We start from the raw sequence: 22,907 nt of genomic DNA, 5'->3' as shown, positions 1-22,907 counted from the left end.
TTTATATATATATATATATATATATATATATATATATATATATATATATATATATATGTATGTATGTATGTATGTATGTATATAATATCCGTGTGTTATGTTCAAAAAAAGAAAAAAAACTTTTTCAAAACTTCTTCTTAATCTTCCTACCCTATTCCCCATCCCCACCAGTCCTCCCCCACAACCCCGCACCCACCTACCCAACCCCAACCCCACCACCGCCTAGCCAGCCAGCACTCACCCGCCCCGTCCCCTATCCTAAATAAAAATATTATTAATGGTACTTTCTTTTCGTGTTATAAATAGTTTTTTTTTGTATTTCAACAAATGAGTATTTTTTACATGATATAAAAACATAGTTTTTTCATTTAAACAAAAACAAAATATTTTCTTTTCATGATGTAAAAAAGTATTTTTTTTTTTCATTTCAACAAAATGAGTATTTCTTTTCATGATGTAGAAAAAATATTTTTTTTTATTTCAATAAAATGTGTACTTTATTTTCATGTTAAAGAAAGAGTACTTTCTTTTTCAATCAAAAAAAGATTATTTTCTTTTTAGGTGTGGAGCAAAAATTTCAACGTTACTTTTGAGTAAAAAAAGTAAAGAACCGCCATTAGTTCCTTTGTGTTTGCGTGAATTTTTAGAAGAATAATTAAATTCCTTGAAGAAAATAGTGTCATAAAAACGTTGCGTATCCGGGGGGGGGGGGGGTGGCGAGTAAGGAAACATGGGGACTTGGGGGAAGGGGATGAGTAGAGTAGCATAAAAAATATATTTTCCTAAAAAAAAATTCTACTCTCTAACCACACACTAGAAAATATTTTTCGAATTTTTTTTTTCACTCACCGACCAAACAAGGAAAACTAAATAATAAAATCACTCATCTTACTTGAAAACATTTTCTAGGAAATAATTTCCACATGCCAAACACACCCATAGTAAAGAAGCACACCTAACACGGTTGAACGACAATTCCACACCAATGGATTCTTAGTTTATTCGTTCTTTTACTTTCAATTAATTTAAAGCAGAATAATGACTAATTGTTAAATTAGTCTTCACTCCCTATAAATAGAAGCAGAAATAAAAGCAAAATCATCCACAAAGACACATATCCTCAAGAAGCTAGCCTTAGGTTTCTTAGATCCATAGACATTCCATTGATCATGGCTTTTCGTGTGAGTCATTTGAGCCTTGCCCTGAGCCTTGTGGCACTTGCATTTGCAGGTGTTGCTATTTATAGGAACACTTATGAAGCCATGAATATGGGACTCCAAAAGCTCTCTCCAGTTTTTGATTTGTCGGAGTCAGCAGTCAGCATTTTAACTCTAAATAATAATGTTGATCAGCAAAATTCACACAAGTTGAGTCAGCAATCTCCAGAATCATGCGTCTTCTCAGCTGTTCGAGGAGTTGTGGACAGTGCTATTGACACAGAAAGACGCATGGGAGCTTCTCTCATTCGTCTCCATTTCCACGACTGCTTTGTTGATGTAAATAATTCCTTCACCTCTTTAATTTCTACTGCTCTCTAATTTATAAAAAAATGTGACACTAAATACTTGATTTATCATTAGCTCGTTTTCATTGTTCTTATCCTGACTTTCTGTGCAGCTATATATGCCGACCAAAGCTTACACTTACTTTGATCATTTTATTACTTCATGTCACATTCGTTAACCAGCTTAAAGCGACATTAGATAGTTGACTAATAATTACTCCTATCTTTTATTAACTAGGGTTGCGATGGAGGTGTTCTTCTAGATGATATTGCTGGATCATTCCAAGGAGAACAAACCTCACCACCCAACAACAACTCAGCCAGAGGTTTTGAAGTCATAGCACAAGCTAAACAAAGTGTAAAAGATACTTGTCCCAACATATCTGTTTCTTGTGCAGACATCTTAGCCATTGCGGCTCGTGATTCTGTTGTTAAGGTAAGTCCATTCTTCTCTATCCCTTACATCCTAAATGTTACTTTAACACTTATTACCAACACTCAAATATCAAGCACATGGTGTTTCTTAGAGCTTATGTTGACATACAACAATAGGTAATTAGTATTGGTAATTTGAAAAATAAAGTAAATAACCGTTATAGCCGGTAAAAATTATGTTGATAGTGTGAAAAGCCATTCTTGTACCGAGTAACCTCTTAATGTTTATCAGATAAATTATCTATAATTATGTATAACTAATTTGTATACTATCGGTGCAGTATTTATGCTTGTAACTTAAACTCTGTCTTTTGATTGACAGCTAGGAGGACAAACCTATAACATTGGACTGGGGAGAAGAGATGCAAGAACGGCCAACTTCACTGGTGCTTTAACTCAACTTCCAGCTCCATTCGACAACCTAACAGTTCAAATCACGAAATTCAGTGACAAAAACTTTACTGTCCGGGAAATGGTGGCGCTAGCCGGTGCACACACTGTGGGATTCGCCAGATGTGTCACTGTGTGCAACAGCAACAACGTTAACCCGGCTGCACGTCTTTCCTGCAACTGCTCCGTAACTCAAAACAATACGAACTTGGAACAATTGGACACCACTCCTACTGTGTTCGACAAAGTATACTACGAGGACTTAAACAGGAACCAGGGGATACTTTTCTCTGATCAAGTATTGACGGGGAATACCACAACTGCTGCTATTGTAACAACCTATAGCAATGATAGTAACGTTTTCTTTGGAGATTTTGCAGCTGCCATGATCAAGATGGGAAACTTGCCTCCCTCACAGGGCGTTCAATTAGAAATTCGTGATGTTTGCAGCAGAGTCAATCCCAGTTCTGTGGCTTCTATGTGAAAGGAACACTTGAATTTGGAAAAAAGGAACTGAAGTCGTCATTAGTTGATTGCTTGGTGTTTTCTTCAAAATAAAAGAATCACTGTGCCCAGAATGTTGCTCTAATATTTGTTTTGTAATTTGTAGTAGTAGTACTTGTTTTCACCCTTGTTAAGTGCTATCAGCTGGTGCCCTGCATTATCGTTTCAATAATATATGAATATTGTTTTTCAAATATGTTACGGTTGGTAAAAAGTTTTGACTCGAGCTAAGAAGCTGAGAGTAGTCTAATTTTATACGACATTCCTAAGGTTCAAATGATAATATTTATCAATGGACTCTGTTTATGGACTGTACGTTCCTTAGATCACTTGACGCAATTAGGTTGAGAAATCACTATGAGAAATATTCATAAACCACGAATACAATTAAGGCGAAATACAGGAAAATAAAATATTCTTGTTGAGAGTCGAACTCAAGAGTCAAGACCTCTGTTTACCTTGAAAATGGTAACTACAATTATATTTGATTTTATGGTTCTAAAAATACGTGATTTATTTTAATACTAGTTGTTAAGCAATAGATGCTACGTATAAGTAAAGAGAATAAGATATACAAACCAATAGGGTCACAAAGCTGGGCCTCGAGCTGGCTAAAGCAGGACCTCGAAGTCTAGATGGGACTAATAACGATGAACTATTGATAAAGAATCAATGGTAATGAGGGCCTTAAAGGTGGCCTTTTACGATTAATAATGAGCAATAAATGAACAATGTAAGAATAAACAATAAATGTGTAGAACAATTGTGTTAGCAAAGAGAGCAGAGAATGTTGTTGTATTCAATATGTTCTGTAATAATCCGAATGGTTTAACCAGATGACAAAGATCCCATTTATATAGGAGGGAGGGGGGGGGGGGGGGTGAGGGAGGGATCCCAACATAGTACATGTCTAATAGTGATGGGAAAAGGCTATTGGTACAGCTGTATGATGGCTTAGTACGGATTGGTACTATTCTTGCAGACCTGGTCAGCTCTGGCCACGTGTTCTTGGGAGTTTTTCCGCCTTTCCATGACGATCATCGATTTGTACTGCTCCGAGATTGACCTTCGATGTGCTCCCCCGAGGGACGCACCTCGGGGTCACACTTCAAATTCTACTTCGAGCTCCTCGAGGTTGGGCGTGGAGTGCTACAACAACCCCAAAGCCAAACTCTTCCGATTTTACCGTATACAGATAGTCCCCGCGTTTCTTAGAATGAAATGATAAGAAACGATCTTGAGTTCTTGCCTCCTCGATGCCCTCATTGTGACGTCAGCCACGTGAGGTCATTAAATGTTGTGACTGAAAAAGCTGTACAGGGGTTTTGTTAACACGGTTCTCAAAAAGCCCACGAATCCACTCTTGGTCGCCCTTTCAACTCCTCCAACTTACATATAAATACTCCAATTCCCTCTCTTTCAAACGTTTGGAACATCTTCAGATCTTCAAATTTTCGTTAACAGTTTTCCTGTGTTCACCCTTCTTCTACGCTTACTTCTTCACCACCTTGCTTTGAAACTTCGTTATATCATGGCTAAAACCTCTAAGACGGTACCCCGAAATGGGGAAAGCCTCTTCTTCATCACGCTCGTCTAAGAGCCAAAAAAGTAGTGCCTCCCAGTGCTGAGGAGTGCGTTCCTGGGTCCTTCGATACATCATCTGATTTCAAAGTTGACAAACATTCTTCGACACCGGGCCGATGCGAGCCCATATCTCGGTATGTTAGTTTAATAACTAATATAGAGAAGGTGAAAATCGATTGCCATTGGGGAAGGGCAGTACACGCTGAGATCTCTTCTTCGGAAGAGGACATAACTACACATAAACCTGGTTTCCTCAACGTGTATACATATCCTTTTACTTTAGGACTTGTAGATTCTTCTCCTCCATCAATAGACCCGGTGATCCTTGATTTTTGCCGAGAATACCGAGTTACACTTGGTCAAATTTACCCTTCTTTTTGGAGAATCGTCTATTTGATTAGACATTTCTCGAACATAATTGAGGGGATGTCTTTCACCCTCGATCATCTGATCAGATTGTATAGCCCTCGCCTCTATCGAGGGGGCTTAATCAAGCTGCGGCATCAATCTGCCAAAGCATTTTTTGCTAATACTGACGAAGATAAAGATCGGGGATGGATGAGCCGCTTCGCTCGAGTCAGGACCTTGGACCTCATCCCTGCCGAGAAGATGCCATTCCCTGAGGAAAGGAATATGAGTCGTAAGTGCCATTATACCGAGCATGTTTTATCATATGAATGTCCTCTTTTCTTCTTTCAAACTAACTCCTTTCTCTTTTTTTTTCTTGAATTGGTTGTCCTCTGATTGTGTAGCCACCGTGTGGTTCCCCGGCATGGCTAAGGACCTTCCGGGCTGGGTTAGACTTTTAGACTGCACCTCCCCATACGACAAGCGCGTTTGGCGCGATTTGGCTAAAACTCGATGGGAGGCTAAAAATCATGTACGTCCTCACCGCTGCCACTTATAAATTCCTTATGCATGGATTCTTTGGCGGTATGTTTGACACTTTACTCTTGTGCAGGTCCCGGGGAAGCCGTTCTAATGAGGTCGCCTTCTCCCGACGAAGAGGAGACACAAAAATCTGCCAAGGACCAAAAGAGAAAGAAGGAGAAACCGGCGGAGTCCCCGAAACCAAAGAGAGCTAAGGCTCGAAAACCCAGGACCGACATAATGGTCCTAACTTCGGCAGCTGCTAAGAGTGTTCGTGCCGAAGGGGAAGATGATGATTGTTGCCCGCTGGTACACAGGGCAAGGCGAAGCGTTGATGCTTCGGAGGTTGCCGGAGAGAAGGCTATCGAGTCAGAGGTGGCCGATGCGGCCCCACCTCATATTGAGGAGCCCCTCGAGGAGGATTTGGGTGCAGTCCCCGAACCGACCGTTGAACGGGATACAACTTGCGCCAACGAGTATTTGATTGGTGCACTTGGAGGATCCCACTCCGAAGCCCTTCGAGGGCGAGAGAAAGCCTCGATAGAGGTTGATGTCTGGGCGGTCTTAAATCAGGCCCATCGTTTTCCTCAGGACAAATATGGATGCCTAGAACAGGAGGACTCCCGATGCGGGGACACCCCGGGAAGGGGATGATGCATTGGAGATTTCTTTGTCAGTGTTGAAGAGGATACCTATCTCGATGCTCCATGTCGATGCCCCCTTTTTCTTCTTAAAGGCGAAATCGGGTTTACGACATTTGGGAGGACAGCTCTTTTCTCTTTTGGGATTTGGGTTGTGTTTTGGTATTTGAAGAGTCGCCACCTAATGATTAAGTGCATTAGGACACAAAAAAAGGGTTTCTGAGTTTGAAAACCAGAGTTTGGGTAAGGGCTAGAAATTATCTCGAGGGAAGGTGCTAGGCACCCCCCAAGATCCACTAGTGTGGTTCCCGGCCATGTTACAATTGTGGCTTCACTTAACAAGTAAGCAAATAAGGGTTCAAATAGAGGGAGTTTTCACATAATATTGCAAGTAAAATGGAAATTTGAGGAGAGATAAAGAGGGCAGAAGTTTCAAGAAAAGATTTGAACAATAAATGAAAAAAAAATAAAGGTAAAGGGGGGTCCTAGGTTTATAATCAATATGGATCACCTCACAACACCCGGTAACCATTTATACCCGTGGTGCTATCGCGTGGTCATCATATCCATATTCTACCCTTCCCACCCCATAAAGGTTATTAAACGTGTGAGTTGGTCACGAATACTAATTGCATGCTGTTACCCGTCCCGTCCTATAAGTCCTGTAGGGTATTTAGGACCACTATTCCTACGTGGTGGGGACTAGGCTAAACCCATATGTTTAAAGGCAAAAATGCTAAGCGACATACATAACAAATAGGACTGCACATAAGGGGAACATACAAAGGCAAATAGAGGCTCACAGATCCCTCCACAAGTGAACTCATAATTAGCACGTCTCAAACACATTTAAGGTCTCAAAGACAAGAGTTTTAAAAGCCGGAATGTTGAAATAAAACAGTGAGTTTCAGTGAAAGCAGAAGCTTAATTAAGACTAAGTGATTTGAAAAAATGCTCGGTTTTCAGAAGTACGACTTGGGACAGTAGTAGGATTTAGAAGTATACAGCAGATTAGGAGTTAGTGAAAATATAGATAAAATCATTAAAACATTCTTTGTAAATAGAGTAAAGGCATGGAGATACATCAACTTGACGAGACGTAGGATAACTATTTTGAAAATAATAGCACGATTCTGGGCAGAAAAGGGTAACCTAGTAGAAAACATAGTAGAATAGATACACAATTTCAAGATCATTTCAAAGTAGGGCGAGAGTTTAGTAAAACGGAGTTAAGTTCAGAGAGTCAAAAATAAGAATGGGAGTAGCAGAGTTAAAAATTAAAAGCGGCTAATTAGTCTTAAACTGGTAACCACATGATTAATCAATTCTTATTAGGCCTAATGTTTGCCTAGGCGTCATATACATTGTTTGATTGTCTTAAAGAGTGGACATGCATATTTGATTCTGATTTAAAAAGAAAGGATACGCATAATACTTGTGTTATTGGATTAAGCATGCTAATAGGTGTTTTGACAATTGCAATCCAGATAAGTATAAAACTCTAAGTGGCAGGATGTCAAATGCACAGAAGAGTTCCTAAAACATGATCTCTATTATGCCAATGCAGTAATGACAGTTTGTTAATAATTGAGATTACGAAGTGAGTACAATAATATGCTGAGAATAAAAGACCTAAAACAGGATTTCTAACATATGAAATGCATGTCCTAAGCAGGTTATCTATTGCACAAATAGGTAAATAAAAATCAATAAACATGTTTTCTACCCATAGAAATAAACATGCATACCCCTCCCCCATATTCACTATTCAGCCCCCAATCATTCATTTACAAATTATTACAAACTAGTAGTATCTGAATTACAGTAATGAAATAAAAAAATAAAAAGTTATTCTATAGGGAGCCTTCAGTGGGCCCAAATCCTCCAACTTTACTGCCAAAATAGCCTTTCATAGCTTGGGTGTGCCAAAGTTCCCTAAGGACCTCGAGGGCTCTTGGGCCATGCTCACGCCAAGACTTAGTAACCAGGAGTTAAACATGTGCAGTGTGGAGATACCAGCCTCAGTGTGTCAGAGTTCAGAGGGTACTCAGGAGGTCCCCAAAGCAGTGCTCACACTGAGGAAGTGGAACTTAAGTATCTAGGAATAAAGTAAAGTGCAAGAGAGTTCGAAAATGTTTTGACAGTGTTGAAAGGAATTTCACTTAAAACATTTCGTAAAACAAAGAGAGTCTGTTTAGTAAAACAGTTTTTTTTTGAAAAGAGAATAAAGTAATAAGCAACAACCTAGACACAGCACCTCCAAAAATAGATTCATACACAGCCAAAGACCACAGAACCAATGCAGGTCCAGCAAACATAAACAGGGATAGTGGAGTTAGGGACGCATAGGACAAAACTGTAACCCAGCGAAGGCCTAGGACTAGCTCAAACACTTTCAGGCATAGTCATAGGAAAAAACACAGATATGAAGAACAACCACATAGAGGGATGATAGGGATTTGGGATAAGTATGCAAGTCATGCTTGGAAACACACATAAAGGGGGTATACTAATCCAAAGGGAAGGGAAGACATAATAACATGCTAGTAATACATTTAATTAAAGATTTCGCAAGAGAACCACAAATAGAAGCAAACTAGAAATAATAAGAACTGAAACAAATAGAGAATCACATTGTTGTTGGAGCTTTGAATTGAAACTAGGACATACCAGTAAAGAGCAAGAGCAGGATGCAAAGATAAAGTGATAACACAATTTTAGCCTTGGCTTACAGCCGGCTAATAATAGGCAAAAGCAGAGAACAACAATAGAGCAAAAGAGCAAGAGAGAAATAGCACAAGAGAATGTAGAATTGAGAGTATTCAGTGATGTGTGCCTCTGTGTGTGTTTTTTCCTAATGAAAGAGTAGAGTATTTATAGTTCTGGAAACGAGTAGAAAAATAAGGTAAGAAGTAAAGTGTAGTGTAATTATGGAAGTAAATACAATTAGAATCCCAATCAATGTATGTACTCCCCTTTAATTGGGGAGTCCTAGTTCAAACGGCTACCATGGTGACAAATAAGGAAAGAGACTAATTGAAAGACTAATTTCAATCATACATAGAGTAGTAAAGAATAAGGCGTGTGATTAGGACCAAGTACATAGCATATGAATTAAGGAAAGTAAGAATCAATTGGCGACATGCTTGCACTTAATATAAGGCAGAGTATCATTTTGAAAATCAGTAAGAGATCCCCTAGTATCGCAGGAAATCAGTTATCAGTTAAGGCAGATGTCAACAAGTAAGGAAATTTACAAAATCAGTGAAGAGAGTTAAGGCAAGTATCACAGTTAAAGGAAAATACATAAAATCGGCAAAGAGTTCTAAGGCAAGCATCATGGTTAAAGGAAAATACACAAAATCAGTAAAGTACTAGCACAATCATTCAAGGATTCAAAGTGGCAAACTAATACTGATTTAAATGGAATAAACACACACTAGACAAAAATCAGAAACCCTGGTATATAACATTAGGAGTCATGTGAGTCAGTAATGCGAGATGAAGCCAAAGACAAACAGCATAGGGTAAAGATTAGTGAAACATGAATGCAAATGCAAGCACACAGGAAAAAAAGAGCAGCTTTCAGGGTTCTAAGTCTAAAAATTAGGGTTTCACACATATACTAGTACGAATCAATAGGGTAGACATGATACATGCAAAGGAGACGAAGAGCCATAAACCCTAATGGGAAAACAGAGTAGAGTCACTAGAATTTCAAGCCATTCGTGATAATCAAACACATATACTGACCAAATCACAAGGAAAAGACTTCAATAATGGTAAATATGAATGGAAATCATGAGATAGTGTTAAAAATCGATAAAGAAAACCATTTTGAGAAAGGGTTTCGGAACCCTAGTTAAAAGTGAAGGTCCGTTCAGAAAAAATAGAAAGTTTTATTAAAGGAAACATCATAATAACTCATAATATGCGTAGATCTACTGTAAATCTAAAAGAATCGGAGGTTCCAAACATTAGGGTTTCAAAGAAAACCTCAGAGAAGATAAGAAGAACCTCAAACGTTACTGGTTCGAGCCTCAAAGGTCACAACCCTCACTCGAAATCAAACTTCGGAGGCCTGAAGCAAACAGGAACACCATGGGTGTGAGTAGACGGGTCCTCGCCCTTCGAGGGCCTTAGGGATGATATTTACCGGCATGAGAGAACCATACGAGGCAGAGGATGAGGAATCCATGGTCTCCGGTGGAGAAGGTCGCCGGAGAAGATGAAGGGATTCGTCGGAGAAGGGGAAGAGACAGAAGTCTCTAGAAGAGACTAGTGATAGAGAGAGAGAGTAGAGAGATGAGAGACGGTGAAGATGAGGGGTCAGGGGGGGTAATTAGAATTTTAATTAAGGAAAGGTAATTTGGGCCGTTGATCTTATTTGATCAACGGCTCAGATTAAATTGGGGTTGGGCAGGGTTATATTAGGGATTGAGCCGGGGCGTTTTAATTGGGTATTGGGCCAATTAAATCTGATGGGGGGTGTGGTTAAATTGGCTAGGATTGAAATAATAAAGGGTTGTTTGTTAAATAGCAAATTTTCCCGCTTTTATTTTTTATAAAATAGTTAAAAATGATTTTAAAACAAATTAAAGGTACTGGACTAATTAATAATATATAAATATTAATTTAAAAATACTAAAAATGATTTTACAATTGTAAAATGCTGCTAATCGTAAAAATAGGCTATAATTGCAACTATATGCAACTTAGCTTTAAAAATACAAAACAAATGCGTAAAAAATAGCAAAAATTATCTTAATTATATCTTGGTGTAAATATGAGAATAAAAATAGGTTAATCATAAAAAGGATAATTTTTTGGGACAATTATTGGTTTTGTACTGCTAAAAATGGACAATAAATTGCTTTTAAAAACTTTAAAAATAAGGGAAAATGCCAAAATTCTTGGGCATGCTTATATATGCATGTACATGCTATTTTGAGACTATTTTGAGTATATAAAAATACATGGGAAAAATTGGGTATCAACACTCCAGTTATTCTTGAGGAAGCTGCGAAACTTCAAAAGCAGGTGATTTTTGACATAAACTTTGCCTTGAGTTTTGACCTTCGCTTTCCTAACTCCTTCCCTTCGTGTTATAGGTCATGATGCTGTATGACCAGACCTTCTCCAAGTTACGAGCTGAATTGACTCATTGTGAGGATGAGATCTAGAAGCTCGCTTCGGAGTCAAATGAACTAATATGCCCGAAGGGAAGAGGAACCGAACAGCCTTTGGGCGGGTTAGGAGAAAATGCTTCAAGAACGGGCCAACTTCGTCGAGCAGGTTGATCGGTAATCACGAGCTTATATTTTGTTTTCTTAATTCGGTGTTTATTATCTTGACTTGGCACTTGCAGATCGAGCGAAGGGATGCCCTAGCGGGGCAACTTCAGGAAGAGATTGCAGCCAAGGATGCAGAGATCCTTGAGTTGAGACGGTACAAGGAAAGCATGGCCCTGGAGAGGGATGCTCTTCGAGGAGAGATGACCTCGACTTAGAGTCTTCTTCTTAGTGCCAAAGAGGAGGCTCAAAATTCAAGGCGCTTCATATTAAGCTAGCCGCCGCGTTATCCTCGGCCAAGTCGGAAGTCGATGAGCTCATATCGGAAAGATGTTGCTGCAGCGAATGCTTGAGCCAGGGAGATATCTAACAAGGCCAAGCTCAAGCTAGCTCGTGCCCTTACATATGCTCGATTAGAGGCTAGGAGGCAGGCCTTTGAAGAAGTGCACGCCAAGGGTTTTGACCTCTTGCCGAGATCGAAGAAGCGAAGGCCTTGGAAGAGGAGTTGGCAGCTCTGACTACTTCGGACGAGGCCTCTTCGAGTAGCTCGGGGAGTAGTGAAGATGAAGGCTAGGCCAACCTTGCTCCTTTTACTTTTTCTTTTGTATACGGGTTCCTCGTGGGAGCTTTGTAAATACATTTTTTAAATGCACCTTGTAGATGCACTTTGTAAAGATATTCTTGGAATGCAAAGGACTTTTCTTATGTCTTCAAAGTTTTGCCTTTGTGTTCATGCCAAAGTCAGGCCTCGGCCTTGAACTTAACTCCTTTGAGCTTGGTCTCGGAATGACAGAGACCCTTGAGGTCGTGTTGTTCTGGCTTCGGTCGCACACCTTCCCCCAGTTGAGTTGGTAAGGAATCGATTTGACTCCTCGATCCCTCGGACACCATGCGATGGCGTCATTCCCGCGATATGACTGTGAATTGACCGAAGTGGCCCCATCGGTGCATTTTCCCAGAAGGTCATAAGTGCTTTGTCGGAGCTGATTGGCTATCAAAGTAAATGAATAGTCGCCGCTCTTCTTTATATATACTTGCTTTATTTTCATTGAGGTCTTTGCCGCTTTGTGCATCTACCTTTCTCTGTGGAGTTCCTTTCCTGCTGGTTCTAGTGCCGCGTTAAAGCTTTCGCCTGAGTTTTCATCTACCCGTTCTTGTTTTGAAGGAGCCATGGCTACCACACCCAAATCCACTTACTAGAAAGAGGGAAGCCCTACCTCTGCTCCCCGCCCGGCTGGTGGTACACTGCCGCGCGTTTGGCGAGCCAACTTCGAACTGTTTCATCCCAATGAGAGGTTTTGCGATAGAGAAACCTCTCGACATTTTGGGCCGTCAAGAACATGCATCGAGGTTCATTCGCTCAATAGAAGAGAGACACCTTGAGGTTGTGAGGAGAGATTGCGGATGGGGAGAAAAGGTGAGGCTGCAGATACCCTCCCGGGAAGATGATATTACGACCCACGTAGAGGGGTTTCGGAACGTGTATGCGTACCCTTATACGTGGGGTCCTCTCGACCGACTCGTGCTCGAATTATGTCAAAGATGTCGAGTCACATTTGCATAGATTCATCCGTCTTTCTGGCGGATCGTGTTGATGATGAGATTTTTCGCTGAGAAGGCCGAACTCGAGTTCACCCTTAGCCACTTCATCAGGTTGTATCGGCCTTTGCATTATCGAGGCCTAATTACACTACGACGTCGATCCACCAAGCCCTTTATCACCTAGTGATGAAGAGGACAAGGATCAAGGGGGGTTGAGTCGATTTGTCCTGGTGAGGACTGTCAATATTATTCCCGCGGAGTTCTTGCCATTTCCCGAAAAATGGAATTTCAAGCGTAAGTGATATACCGAACTCAATTATTTTTGCTCTTGGTGGGGCCATATATTGTAAGGATTTTTTCTTTTGGTTTTCTGCAGCGATCCCGTGGATGCCAAGTGAGGTCCCCGATCTTGCGGACTAGGCCCGCAAACTGGCGGCCTCTTCGACTTATGACGAGCGCAAGTGGCGAGATTTGTCGAAGGGAAAATGGGAGGCTAAGCACCATGGTATGTGCAGTGTAGTCCTTCTCTCGTGGGTATTCTCCTTTACGCATGCTAATTTCTTTGTTTGCAGGCATCGGTGAGTTTATTGAGGTGAGACCGTCCCCTTACGAGGAGGAGGAAAGACCTTCGACTTCTGAGTCAAGGAAGGATAATAAAAGAAAGAGGTCCTCGAAGGACGAGGATACTCACAGCAAGGCAGGATCCGCTCGAGGCATGAGGAGGGCGCCGTCGCTGACGAAGATCTCATCTTTATCTGTAGCTCTGTGGACATCAATGCACCCGGAGAGAATTATTCTATATTGACGGCTCGAACTAGGAAGCCCCCCGAGGCTGTTGAACCTGCTGGGCTTGAGGCCCCTAATCTCGAGGGAGAGATTCATCAAGAGAGGAGGGGCGAAGGTCCTTCATTACCTGATTTGGTAGCTGGTTCTCAGAGGACGGGAAGTGCTCTGAGGAAAATAGACTTTGTCGTATCCCTTCCAAGACAGGGCGTCTCGGGTAACTCTACTGGGGCCAATAAGACAGAGTCGGTAGATGCGAAGTCGACCTTCGAGGAAGCTCAACGACTCTGCTCTATGGTGCGTTTTGAGTTCATTATTGCATTTCCAACTTTGTTCTTTCTTACTTTTGACCGAACCTTCTATCTCATAGGCCTTCGATAAGCTCAAGTCTGAGCTCCTTCGCTACGAGGCAAAGTTGCATAAAGCCTTGAATGGGGAGAAATCTCTCAGGATTTTTTTGTTACAAGAAGGCAAGAGAGCCGATACATCTTCGATCGGAGTTGAACTGATGTTGTGATTATGAAAGCAAGCTCGAGAAATAGGTAACCCCTATTTTGGGGGAATACAGGCTTCTTCTCCCATCTTCGGAAACTAAGGTTTCGGTATCTCAGTTGCAGGAAAAGACTGAGACGTTGGAACGCCTTCGGGTCAAAGCCAATCAGGTTAATTCTAAATGTAACGAGTTGAAGGCACAGATAGATACTCATATTGCGGCCAAAAGGAACGCTTTGGCTAAGGCCTTCCACCCTTGAAATACAACTTCGTAACGCTCGAGAAAGTATCTTGGTCCAGACAAGCAGGATTGCCAAACTTGAAACAGAATTTTTGAAGATGAAGGCTGAGGTTGTGGACGCTCGAGCCGAAACTGAAGGGGTCCCGGCAAAGGCCAATAAGAAGGTGGCCATCTATCTGAAAGATGTTGTTGAAGCTCGTTCGAAGTTGAGGGGGGCTTTTGATCTAGATGGGAGGAGCAATGAATATGTCCGATGTAGATCCCGGAGGGAAACTCTCGAGGAAATTCATGGTAAGGGCTTCGATCTCTCGGAGGAGATAGGGCAGGCCAAGGCGGATGAGTTCGACGCCAAGTTCCTCACTTCCGATGCTGAAGACAACGAGGAGGAGGTCGGTGAGGGAGCTGGACCCGAGGGAGCCGAATGAGGCATAGTCCCCGAGGGGGAAGGCAAGGTTTTTCTTTCTCGCTCTTTGTATCGGGCTCCCTGTGGGAGTGCTGTGAATGTATCTTTATGCCATTATTTTTAACAAAAAAGGAACCCTTTGTTATTCCTTCTATATAAATTCCTACTTGCTTGTATCTTTGTTTATGTTTTGAGTTTTGTTTCCTGTTGACAAAACAACCGATAATAGTTGACCGTTAAGGGCTTGGTCCTCGAATCAAGTTTTGACTCAGGCTCGTCGACCTTAGGTTTACAACATATTGGCTCATAGGCTCTTACGCATTGGCCCTTAGGCTCTTTTAGGCTGGCCCTTAGGCTCTTACGCATTGGCCCTTAGGCTCTTTTAGGCTGGCCCTTAGGCTCTTACGCATTGGGTTAGGTCGATGCGACCTTTAATATGGCTATAGTTTTCCCTCTTTTTGGCTAAAGACTTTTGAAGTTTTGATTATGCCTTGGCATGTTTTGTGTCCGTCTGACTTTTCGACGGCTCAAATGAGAACCTCGATTATGAGTCGATATGCGATGATATTTGAGTACCTCGGGAGGTTCACTCGAAGGTTGAGTTTTCGAAATCTTTTCATCGAAGGCTGATTGTTTTCGAAGCATTTTTATTGTTCAGAGTTGACATTTATCGAAGCTCCTTTGCATATGCCGAAGGTAGCGTTATTAACCGGTTCTTTTCGAAGTACTTTCGACGTATTTGGAGGCCTTTAGTTTTATGGCAGCAGTCGGACATCTCCAAGCCGCGTTAGTTCGATCGTAGCCTTTTAATTTGACCGTAGTCTTTATGTTTGGCCGTATCCTTTAGTCCCCGTGTGTGGTGACCTCAGCATTTATATCGAGGGTATGCCTTTTTAGGGGTCTTACAAGTTCGAATATATAGCCTTAGCCTTAATATCGCGGGTTATGCCTTTTTTAAGGTCTTATAAGTTTGAGCACGCCTTGTTGAAGGGCTTACAGACTTGATGTTACCTCAGTGAGAGCTTATGAGTTCGAAGTTGCCTGATCAAGGTCTTACGAATTTGAGTTTTCGATGGCTCGATGAGCTGACTGTCGAAGACAGTCCCCGAGTGTCCGAGAGTTTTGTGGCTCTTGGGCTGTTTTGCGCGACAGTAGTAAACTTCTTGGTGGCGCAGAGTGCTTTGATAAGCAAAGGGTCTTTCTCAATTACTTGATATATGCGTACACGTTTTTTGCTTTTGGAGGCTCGATTATTCTACACAGACACGGTTCATTTGACCGTTTGGCCGAATACAACATTCTCCTGTCGAGGTCCTCCTAGGCATAGTTTGATTTCTTCCAAGAGGTGTCCTCCTGGGGTGATGCCCCCCATTATTTGAGGTTGGTTGAAGAGAAACCTTGAATACTTGATGAGTTCTCCTTAGGTAGCACATGGGTGTTTCCTTGTTAAAAACCTCGCCGGTAAAACCCGTTCGGGGCAAAACCCGGTCCAAGGTAAAAAGAGTGCAACACATGCTTTAAAACCTAAGGTCTTTGAGCTGGAAGGTGCTTCAATTCCTTTCAATTGAATACCTACGATAAGTTAGTGTAAAACGCAAATGAATAAAGGAGAGGGTCGTACCTAAGCAATGATAGCGTTTGAGCCTCGATGCGTTTCAATTGCTCGTTGCGAGGACGCGACACGCATTTATGCACTCATTGGGGTGTAGCCGAGGATGTCGGTTGTTGTTTCTACTTGGCTGTTTGTTTGTCTCAATGCTCCTTCGCGGTGGAGGGCGCTGATACTTGTCCCATGTCTTACACCGCGAACATCTCCTTTGCTGCATGCTGCTCCCCGTACACTGCTTTTACTCCATCCTTGGTTGGAAATTTCATCATTTGATGGAGGGTTGACGGCACTGCCCTCATGTTGTGTATCCATGGCCTTCCAAGCAAGGCATTGTATCTCAAGTCTCCTTCGATGACCTAAAACTTGGTATCTTGGATTGTACCGGCCACGTTGACTGGGAGGATGATCTCCCCTTTCGTCATCTCTCTCGCCATGTTGAATCCATTGAGGACTCGAGAGGCGGGTACGATATGGTCGAGCAGTCCGAGCTGCTCGACCACCCTCGACCTGATTATGTTGGCCGAGCTACCTGGGTCTACGAGCACACGTTTAATTTGACATTTATTCAAAAGAAAAGAAATTACCAATGCGTCATTATGAGGTTGAGACAAGGTCTCGATGTCCTCTTCGCTAAAGGTGAGAGCATCCTCTGGTATGTAACTCTGAGTCCGCTATTCCCTGGTGATGGATATTTCCGTTCTCTTGACAATGGGTCCCTGCGGGGCGTCGATCCCTCCGATGATCATGTGGATGATGTGCTATGGCTCTTCTGGTTCGTTCTTCCTGTATGCCTCTCTTCGGATATACTGCGCCTGAAGGGGCTCCTAATTGGTCGTCTTCGACCCTGATCTTCGACTGATTTCTGTTGTGCACGTCCGCCCATGTTACGGCGGGATACTCGATCAAATTTTGTTTTAGCTGCTTCGAAGCTACCGAGCTTCGCTCGTTCAAGCCCTGAGTGAAGGCCCGTACTGCCCATTCGTCGGAGACTGGCAGTAATTCCATCGCTCCATCTGAAAGTGAGATACAAATTCCCTTAGCATTTCGTTTAGTCTCTGTTAGATTTTGAAGACATCGGACTTCCTAGTGGCGACCTTGATGGCACCGGCGTGTGCCCTCACAAAAGAGTCTGCCAACATGGAAAATGAATCTATCGAGTTCGGGGGTAGGTTGTTATACCGCATCATGGCCCCTTTCGACAATGTCTCTCCAAATTTCTTCAACAAGACGGATTCAATCTAGTCATCCTTTAAGTCATTCCCCTTTACAGCACAAGTATAAGCGGTAACGTGCTCATTCGGGTCCGTGGTCCCGTTATACTTCGGGACATCGGGCATTTTGAATTTCTTCGGGATAGGCTTCGGAGCCGTACTTGGTAGGAATGGTTTCTGTATGAACTTCTTTAAATCTACGCCCTTCAAGATCGGAGGTGTGCCCGGGATTTGATCGACTCTTGAGTTATAAGTCTCGACCTTTTTATCGTTATCCTCTATCTTCTTTTCTCCTGATTCAATCCTTTTGGTGAGGTCCTCGAGCATCTTCATAATAGTGGGGTCTATTGCTGACCCGTTGTTATTCGATCTCTCCGGTGCCTGCTCGACTCGAGGAGTCGTTTCCGATGCTACCGTGCTTGGAATTTTTGATGACTTTGCAGCTGAGCAATAGCCACTTGTTGTGCTTGCAACATTTCAAAAATGACTTGAAGACTAATGACCCTTTCCTCGCGGCGCACACTTCTGTCGGTATGAGAGCTTACGTCGACATGCACAGCGTTGCGTGAGCTCACGTCGGTGCCAATCTGTGCTGGTGCCTCCCCTGGGTTTTGTGGTGGTACACCGGCATCTGCTGGTGCTACCCCTGGGCTTTGCGGTGGTACACCGGCGTCGACACCGTTTTCTCCCTAAAGCCCAATACCGTTGTTTTCGCATGCGTTTGCTGAGTTAGACATTTTGACCTGAAATCTGAGATTCTTGGACAAGAAAAAGTGTGAAGAATAACTTGTGTTTTCAGAAGCACCAAAACAATCACTATTATTTTTAGCCCCACGGTGGGCGCCAAACTGTTTATCTTGAAAATGGTAACTATAATTATATTTGATTTTGTGATTCTAAAAATACGTGATTTATTTTTATACTAGTTGTTAAGCAATAGATGCTAGGTATAAGTAAAGAGAATAAGATATGCAAACCAATGGGGTCGCAAAGCTGGGCCTCGAGCTGGCTGAAGCAGGACCTCGAGGTCTAGATGGGACTAATAACGATGAACTATTGATAAAGAATCAATGGTAATGAGGGCCTTAAAGGTTGCCTTTTACGAATAATATTGAGGAATAAATGAAGAACAATAAGTGAAAAATGTAAGAATAAGCAATAAATGTGTAGAACAATTGTGTTAGCAAAGAGAGCAGAGAATGTTGTTGTATTCATTATGTTCTGTAATAATCCGAATGGTTTTACAAGATGACAAAGATCACCTTTATATAGGAGGGGGGGGGGGGAATCCCAACATAGTACATGTCTAATAGTGATGGGAAAAGGCTATTGGTACAGCTGTATAATGGCTTAGTGCGGATAGGTACTATTCTTGCAGACCTAGTCAGCTCTGGCCACGTGTTCTTGGGAGTTTTCCCGCCTTTCCATGACGATCATCGATTTGTACTACTCCGAGATTAACCTTCGATGTGCTCCCTCGAGGGACGCACCTCGGGGTCACACTTCAAATATTACTTCGAGCTCCTCGAGGTTGGGCGTGGAGTTCTACAACAACCCCAAAGCCGAACTCTTCCGATTTTGGCCGTATACAACCTCCGCTAACTAAGTGGGCGCTCTATCTAACTGAGCTATGAAAGCTTGTTGCTCTCTTATTTTAGTTTTGTTTACCCTTAAAAATGGATAACAATTGAATTTACACGCGGTTTTATGGATATATGGATTAATCCAATACGAATGATCAATAACGTTAGATAAGCGAATTAAGGAAGAAATAAATAATCAAACCAGTTGTAATGTTAAGTCCGAGCTCGGGTATGAGCTGAGTGATTGTTCTGCCCTCGGTTTGGAGCCGAATATCTATGAAGAACTATGAACAAGAACAAGAACTTTAAACAACCAGATAAAAGTAAATCTATATTACCTTGGTATGCGTGTTGCAATATCCCTAATGAATAGTCAGCTTCCCCTATATGTATTAGGGGAATTTTACCCTAAGTACATTCTAAAAAGATAAAAAAACCTTTCTTCTCGCTAATCACTGATTTATAGCTAATATGAGCCGAGGTTCACGATGTGATATCTGATAAGTAGAAATTTTGACTACTTATTAGTGCCTTTTACCTTTTGTTTAAGTCTAAAAGCATTCAATTGTGTTCCCGAAAACTGATGAAATGTGCTTAATTGCAGGAATATTAGAAAGTGAACTTCCGAGATAAATCCAACTCAAGAAAGAGTAATTTGAACTCAAGGACACAAAAGGCACAAAAGCGAAGTGCGGACCACAGGATATCATCTGTGGCAGTAAAGTATGAAGGAAAGGTCAGCAGAAAAAGTTGCAAAGTGCGGTCCGCACATGAATTGTGTGGCCGCACATACTAGGTCAGGAGAAAAGTTCAGAATGCTGCATTTGAAGATCATCAAAAGTGCAGACCGCATAATTATTGTGCGGCCCCAAAAGAAGAGCTATGCGGCTGCAGTTATAATTGTGCAGACCGTAGAAGTGCAAGGTGCGGCCGCAGTTACAAATCTACGAATCGCAGAAAGAGTGCAGTTCGGCCGCAGTCCAGAATTACGCAGCTGCAGAGTTCCAATCCTGTCAAACTGAAGAAAAGTACGGACATAGCATGGAATTGTGCGGCTGCAGAACCTCCGAAAGGTTATTTTTGTCCGTAATTTCCAGCCTTGTATAAATATACGAGTTTCATATTTTTAGGTTAACTTGGACATCAGCAGCTATAGTAGCCGTTTCTCCTTACTTCTTTTAGTAGTTTTTCATCTTTTGAGTTACTTTAACATAGATTTTGTCATTTTGAATTTGCAATATGAGTTTAATTACCATTTCTTCTTCTATTTCTTCAATTTCAAGCACGAGTAGCTAGACTTTTACTAGAGTTGTGACCTAACCCTAGTGTGTAAACCTTATGGGTGTTTGATTTAGTGCTTGTTTATGGTTTATCCTTGTTCATGTTTTGATTTGTAGAATTATTGTTGCAAACATTAGTTCATACCTATTTAACTTAGTCTCTACTTGAGAAAGGGGACTTAGTCTAGGGAAACTTAGGTACAAGAAATTGGGTCAATTGAGAAACTGATAATCACAATTAAAGGGTTCAACCTAGAGATATTAATCACCCGACTTGAGCTTTTATCAACCGTTTTGTGCAATACCCATTTGAACTTAAGAAAGCCAAATTAGGCAAAATCTCTCTTTGACCGAGAGGTATTGAGTGGGTAATTGAGTGTTGATAGCTATAATACACCCCGACCAACAAAACAAGCATTAAGGTTTATACCCTATTAGGCAAACACCTAGGTGATGGTCATAGCCCCAGGCATTTTACAACACTTGAAAAACAACAAAAATAATTTCTTAGTTTCATTTCTTAATCTTGCAATATTAGATTAAAATAGACATAGAACAAACGCCAATTTGTGGAAGTGTAAATTGAGATGATTCATACTCATACACTGCAATCTATACTCCTAAATCCCACGTATAGCTCCCTGTGAAATTCGACCTCGACTCTTTGTTGGGTATTACTATTGCATCGACCTTTTCATAACCTTGAATAGAGGTGTGACTTGGACGAGATCCATTTTTGGCGCCGTTGTCGGGGATAAAATAGATTTAGCTATATATTTGGTTTTGTGCGTGAATTATCTTCTTTTCCTTCCTTGTCACTGATTTTTATGAATCAACTTTAGGTACCATTATGGAAAACAACAATGATCAACTCGGAAACATGCCTTTGGGGGGATTTGGATGTTAAAGATGACCAAGTTGAAGAGGTTCCTCTTGAACCTCAAGCAAATAGAAGTGGTCGGGCTCCTGAAGACAACGTCCCAGTTGCACCCCCACCTCCACCAAGAGCGGCTCCCCACCGGGTGTTGCTGAATGAAAGATATGAAAGTGCCATAGTCCTGTCCTGCATTAGGGCGGGCAACTTTCAAATCACAAATATAATTCTCACGTTTCTAGAGCAACGGGGATTCTTCACCGGGCTCCCAGTCAAAATGCATACAAACACTTGAAGGGGTTTGTGGACACTTGTTGGGGGAATAAACAGAAAAACGTCTCCGAAGATGCATTAAGGTTAAGGCTATTTCCCTTTTCTCTATGGGGAAAAGCTTTAGATTGGTTAGCAAGATTGCAAAATCATTCCATCCGTACGTGGGATGAGTTGGAGGAGAAATTTATTTCCAAGTTCTTTTCTCCGGGGCATATAGCTACTCTTAGAGACGAGATTTTAGCATTCAAAAAAGAGCCCAATGAGCCGTTACATGAGATATGGGAGCGGTATAGGATAATGATCAAAGAATGAACCAATAATGACATGAAGGATGCAATGATTCAACAAACTTTCTATCGGGGGATCAATACGACAAATCAGTGCATGGTAAATAACTTGCCGGTGGAAATTTCATGACGACGGCGTATGCAGAAGCTTGTAAGATTTTAGATGAAATGGTGGACACTTCATCGTTATGGAAAAGTAGGGAAAATGTTCCTTAAGGTGATCCGAACGTGATTCACCTCCATAAAGAATTGCGTGATCATGGGCAAACCATTGCCGAGTTGACCACCACAATGAATCAATTAGCCAAGGCTCAACTTCAACAAGTGCATAGTACTAAGAAAGTCAATTCCATGGAGGGAGTAATCATGACGGTGAACAGAAGAAGGACCAAGGGTCCACAATTGCAAAATTGAGTGGAGAATTATGTGCAAGAAGATAGTGGGTTTGACCAAGATGAATCTTACAATGAACAAGAGGAGGAAGTGCAATATGTGAACAACTTTCAAGGGCAAAGAAATAACTCTCAAGGCCCGAATCAACAATAATGGCGACCTCAATGTAATCAAGATAATTGGAATTTTAACAACCAAGGTAATTGGAGCGGAGGCAACAATCAAGGGAATTGGAATAATAACAACAATCAAGGAAATTGGAGTGGTGGTAATAACCAAGGTAATTGGAATGGCAACAACCAAGGATATTGGGGAGGTAACATTCAAGGGGGATGGAACAATAACCAAGGCAATCAGGGGTCGGGTTTTCAAAGGCCCCTGATGTATCAACAACTGAGCAACCCACCTCCTTATCCTTCCCATGGTCCATGTTTCCAATAATGAAATGGGACGTATTGAGAATAGGTTCAAGCAAATGATGGAGAAGAATGACGATTCCGATGCCCAACTTGCCTCCCAAAATACTTCAGTTTGTAACTTGGAAGTTAAAATGGGGCAAATCTCTCAAGATCTAAACACTCATCCTAAGGGGGCACTACCAAGTGACACGGTGGTGAACCCAAAGGGTGGGAACAACACGGGGTATGTCATGACTGTTACTACAAGGAGCGGAAGGGTGGCAATTCACCCACCTCAAGTCAAAGGAAACTTATGGAT

General features: G+C 41.7%; 1 protein-coding gene across 1 annotated transcript; it reads left to right on the top strand.

The window, feature by feature from the left end:
• Positions 1 to 1,092: 1,092 nt before the first annotated feature.
• Positions 1,093 to 3,029, top strand: LOC109213302 (suberization-associated anionic peroxidase-like). Its single transcript, XM_019377085.1, has 3 exons — positions 1,093 to 1,496; positions 1,743 to 1,940; positions 2,262 to 3,029. Exons 1-3 carry the CDS (start codon positions 1,170 to 1,172, stop codon positions 2,811 to 2,813), a joined length of 1,077 nt encoding a protein of 358 aa, XP_019232630.1. The 5' UTR covers positions 1,093 to 1,169; the 3' UTR covers positions 2,814 to 3,029.
• Positions 3,030 to 22,907: the final 19,878 nt, after the last annotated feature.

The sequence above is a fragment of the Nicotiana attenuata genome, unplaced genomic scaffold (genome assembly GCF_001879085.1).
Source record: "Nicotiana attenuata strain UT unplaced genomic scaffold, NIATTr2, whole genome shotgun sequence".
Taxonomy (NCBI): Eukaryota; Viridiplantae; Streptophyta; class Magnoliopsida; order Solanales; family Solanaceae; genus Nicotiana; species Nicotiana attenuata.
The sequence above is the reverse complement of the archived record's forward strand: the minus strand, read 5'-3'. Positions and strand labels throughout refer to the sequence as shown.

Coding starts and splice junctions, on each gene's coding strand:
- LOC109213302 (XM_019377085.1), top strand. CDS start 1,170: ATGGCTTTTCGTGTGAGTCATTTGAGCCTTGCCCTGAGCCTTGTGGCA. Junction 1,497..1,742: donor TCCACGACTGCTTTGTTGAT/GTAAATAATTCC, acceptor TTTATTAACTAG/GGTTGCGATGGAGGTGTTCT. Junction 1,941..2,261: donor CTCGTGATTCTGTTGTTAAG/GTAAGTCCATTC, acceptor TTTGATTGACAG/CTAGGAGGACAAACCTATAA.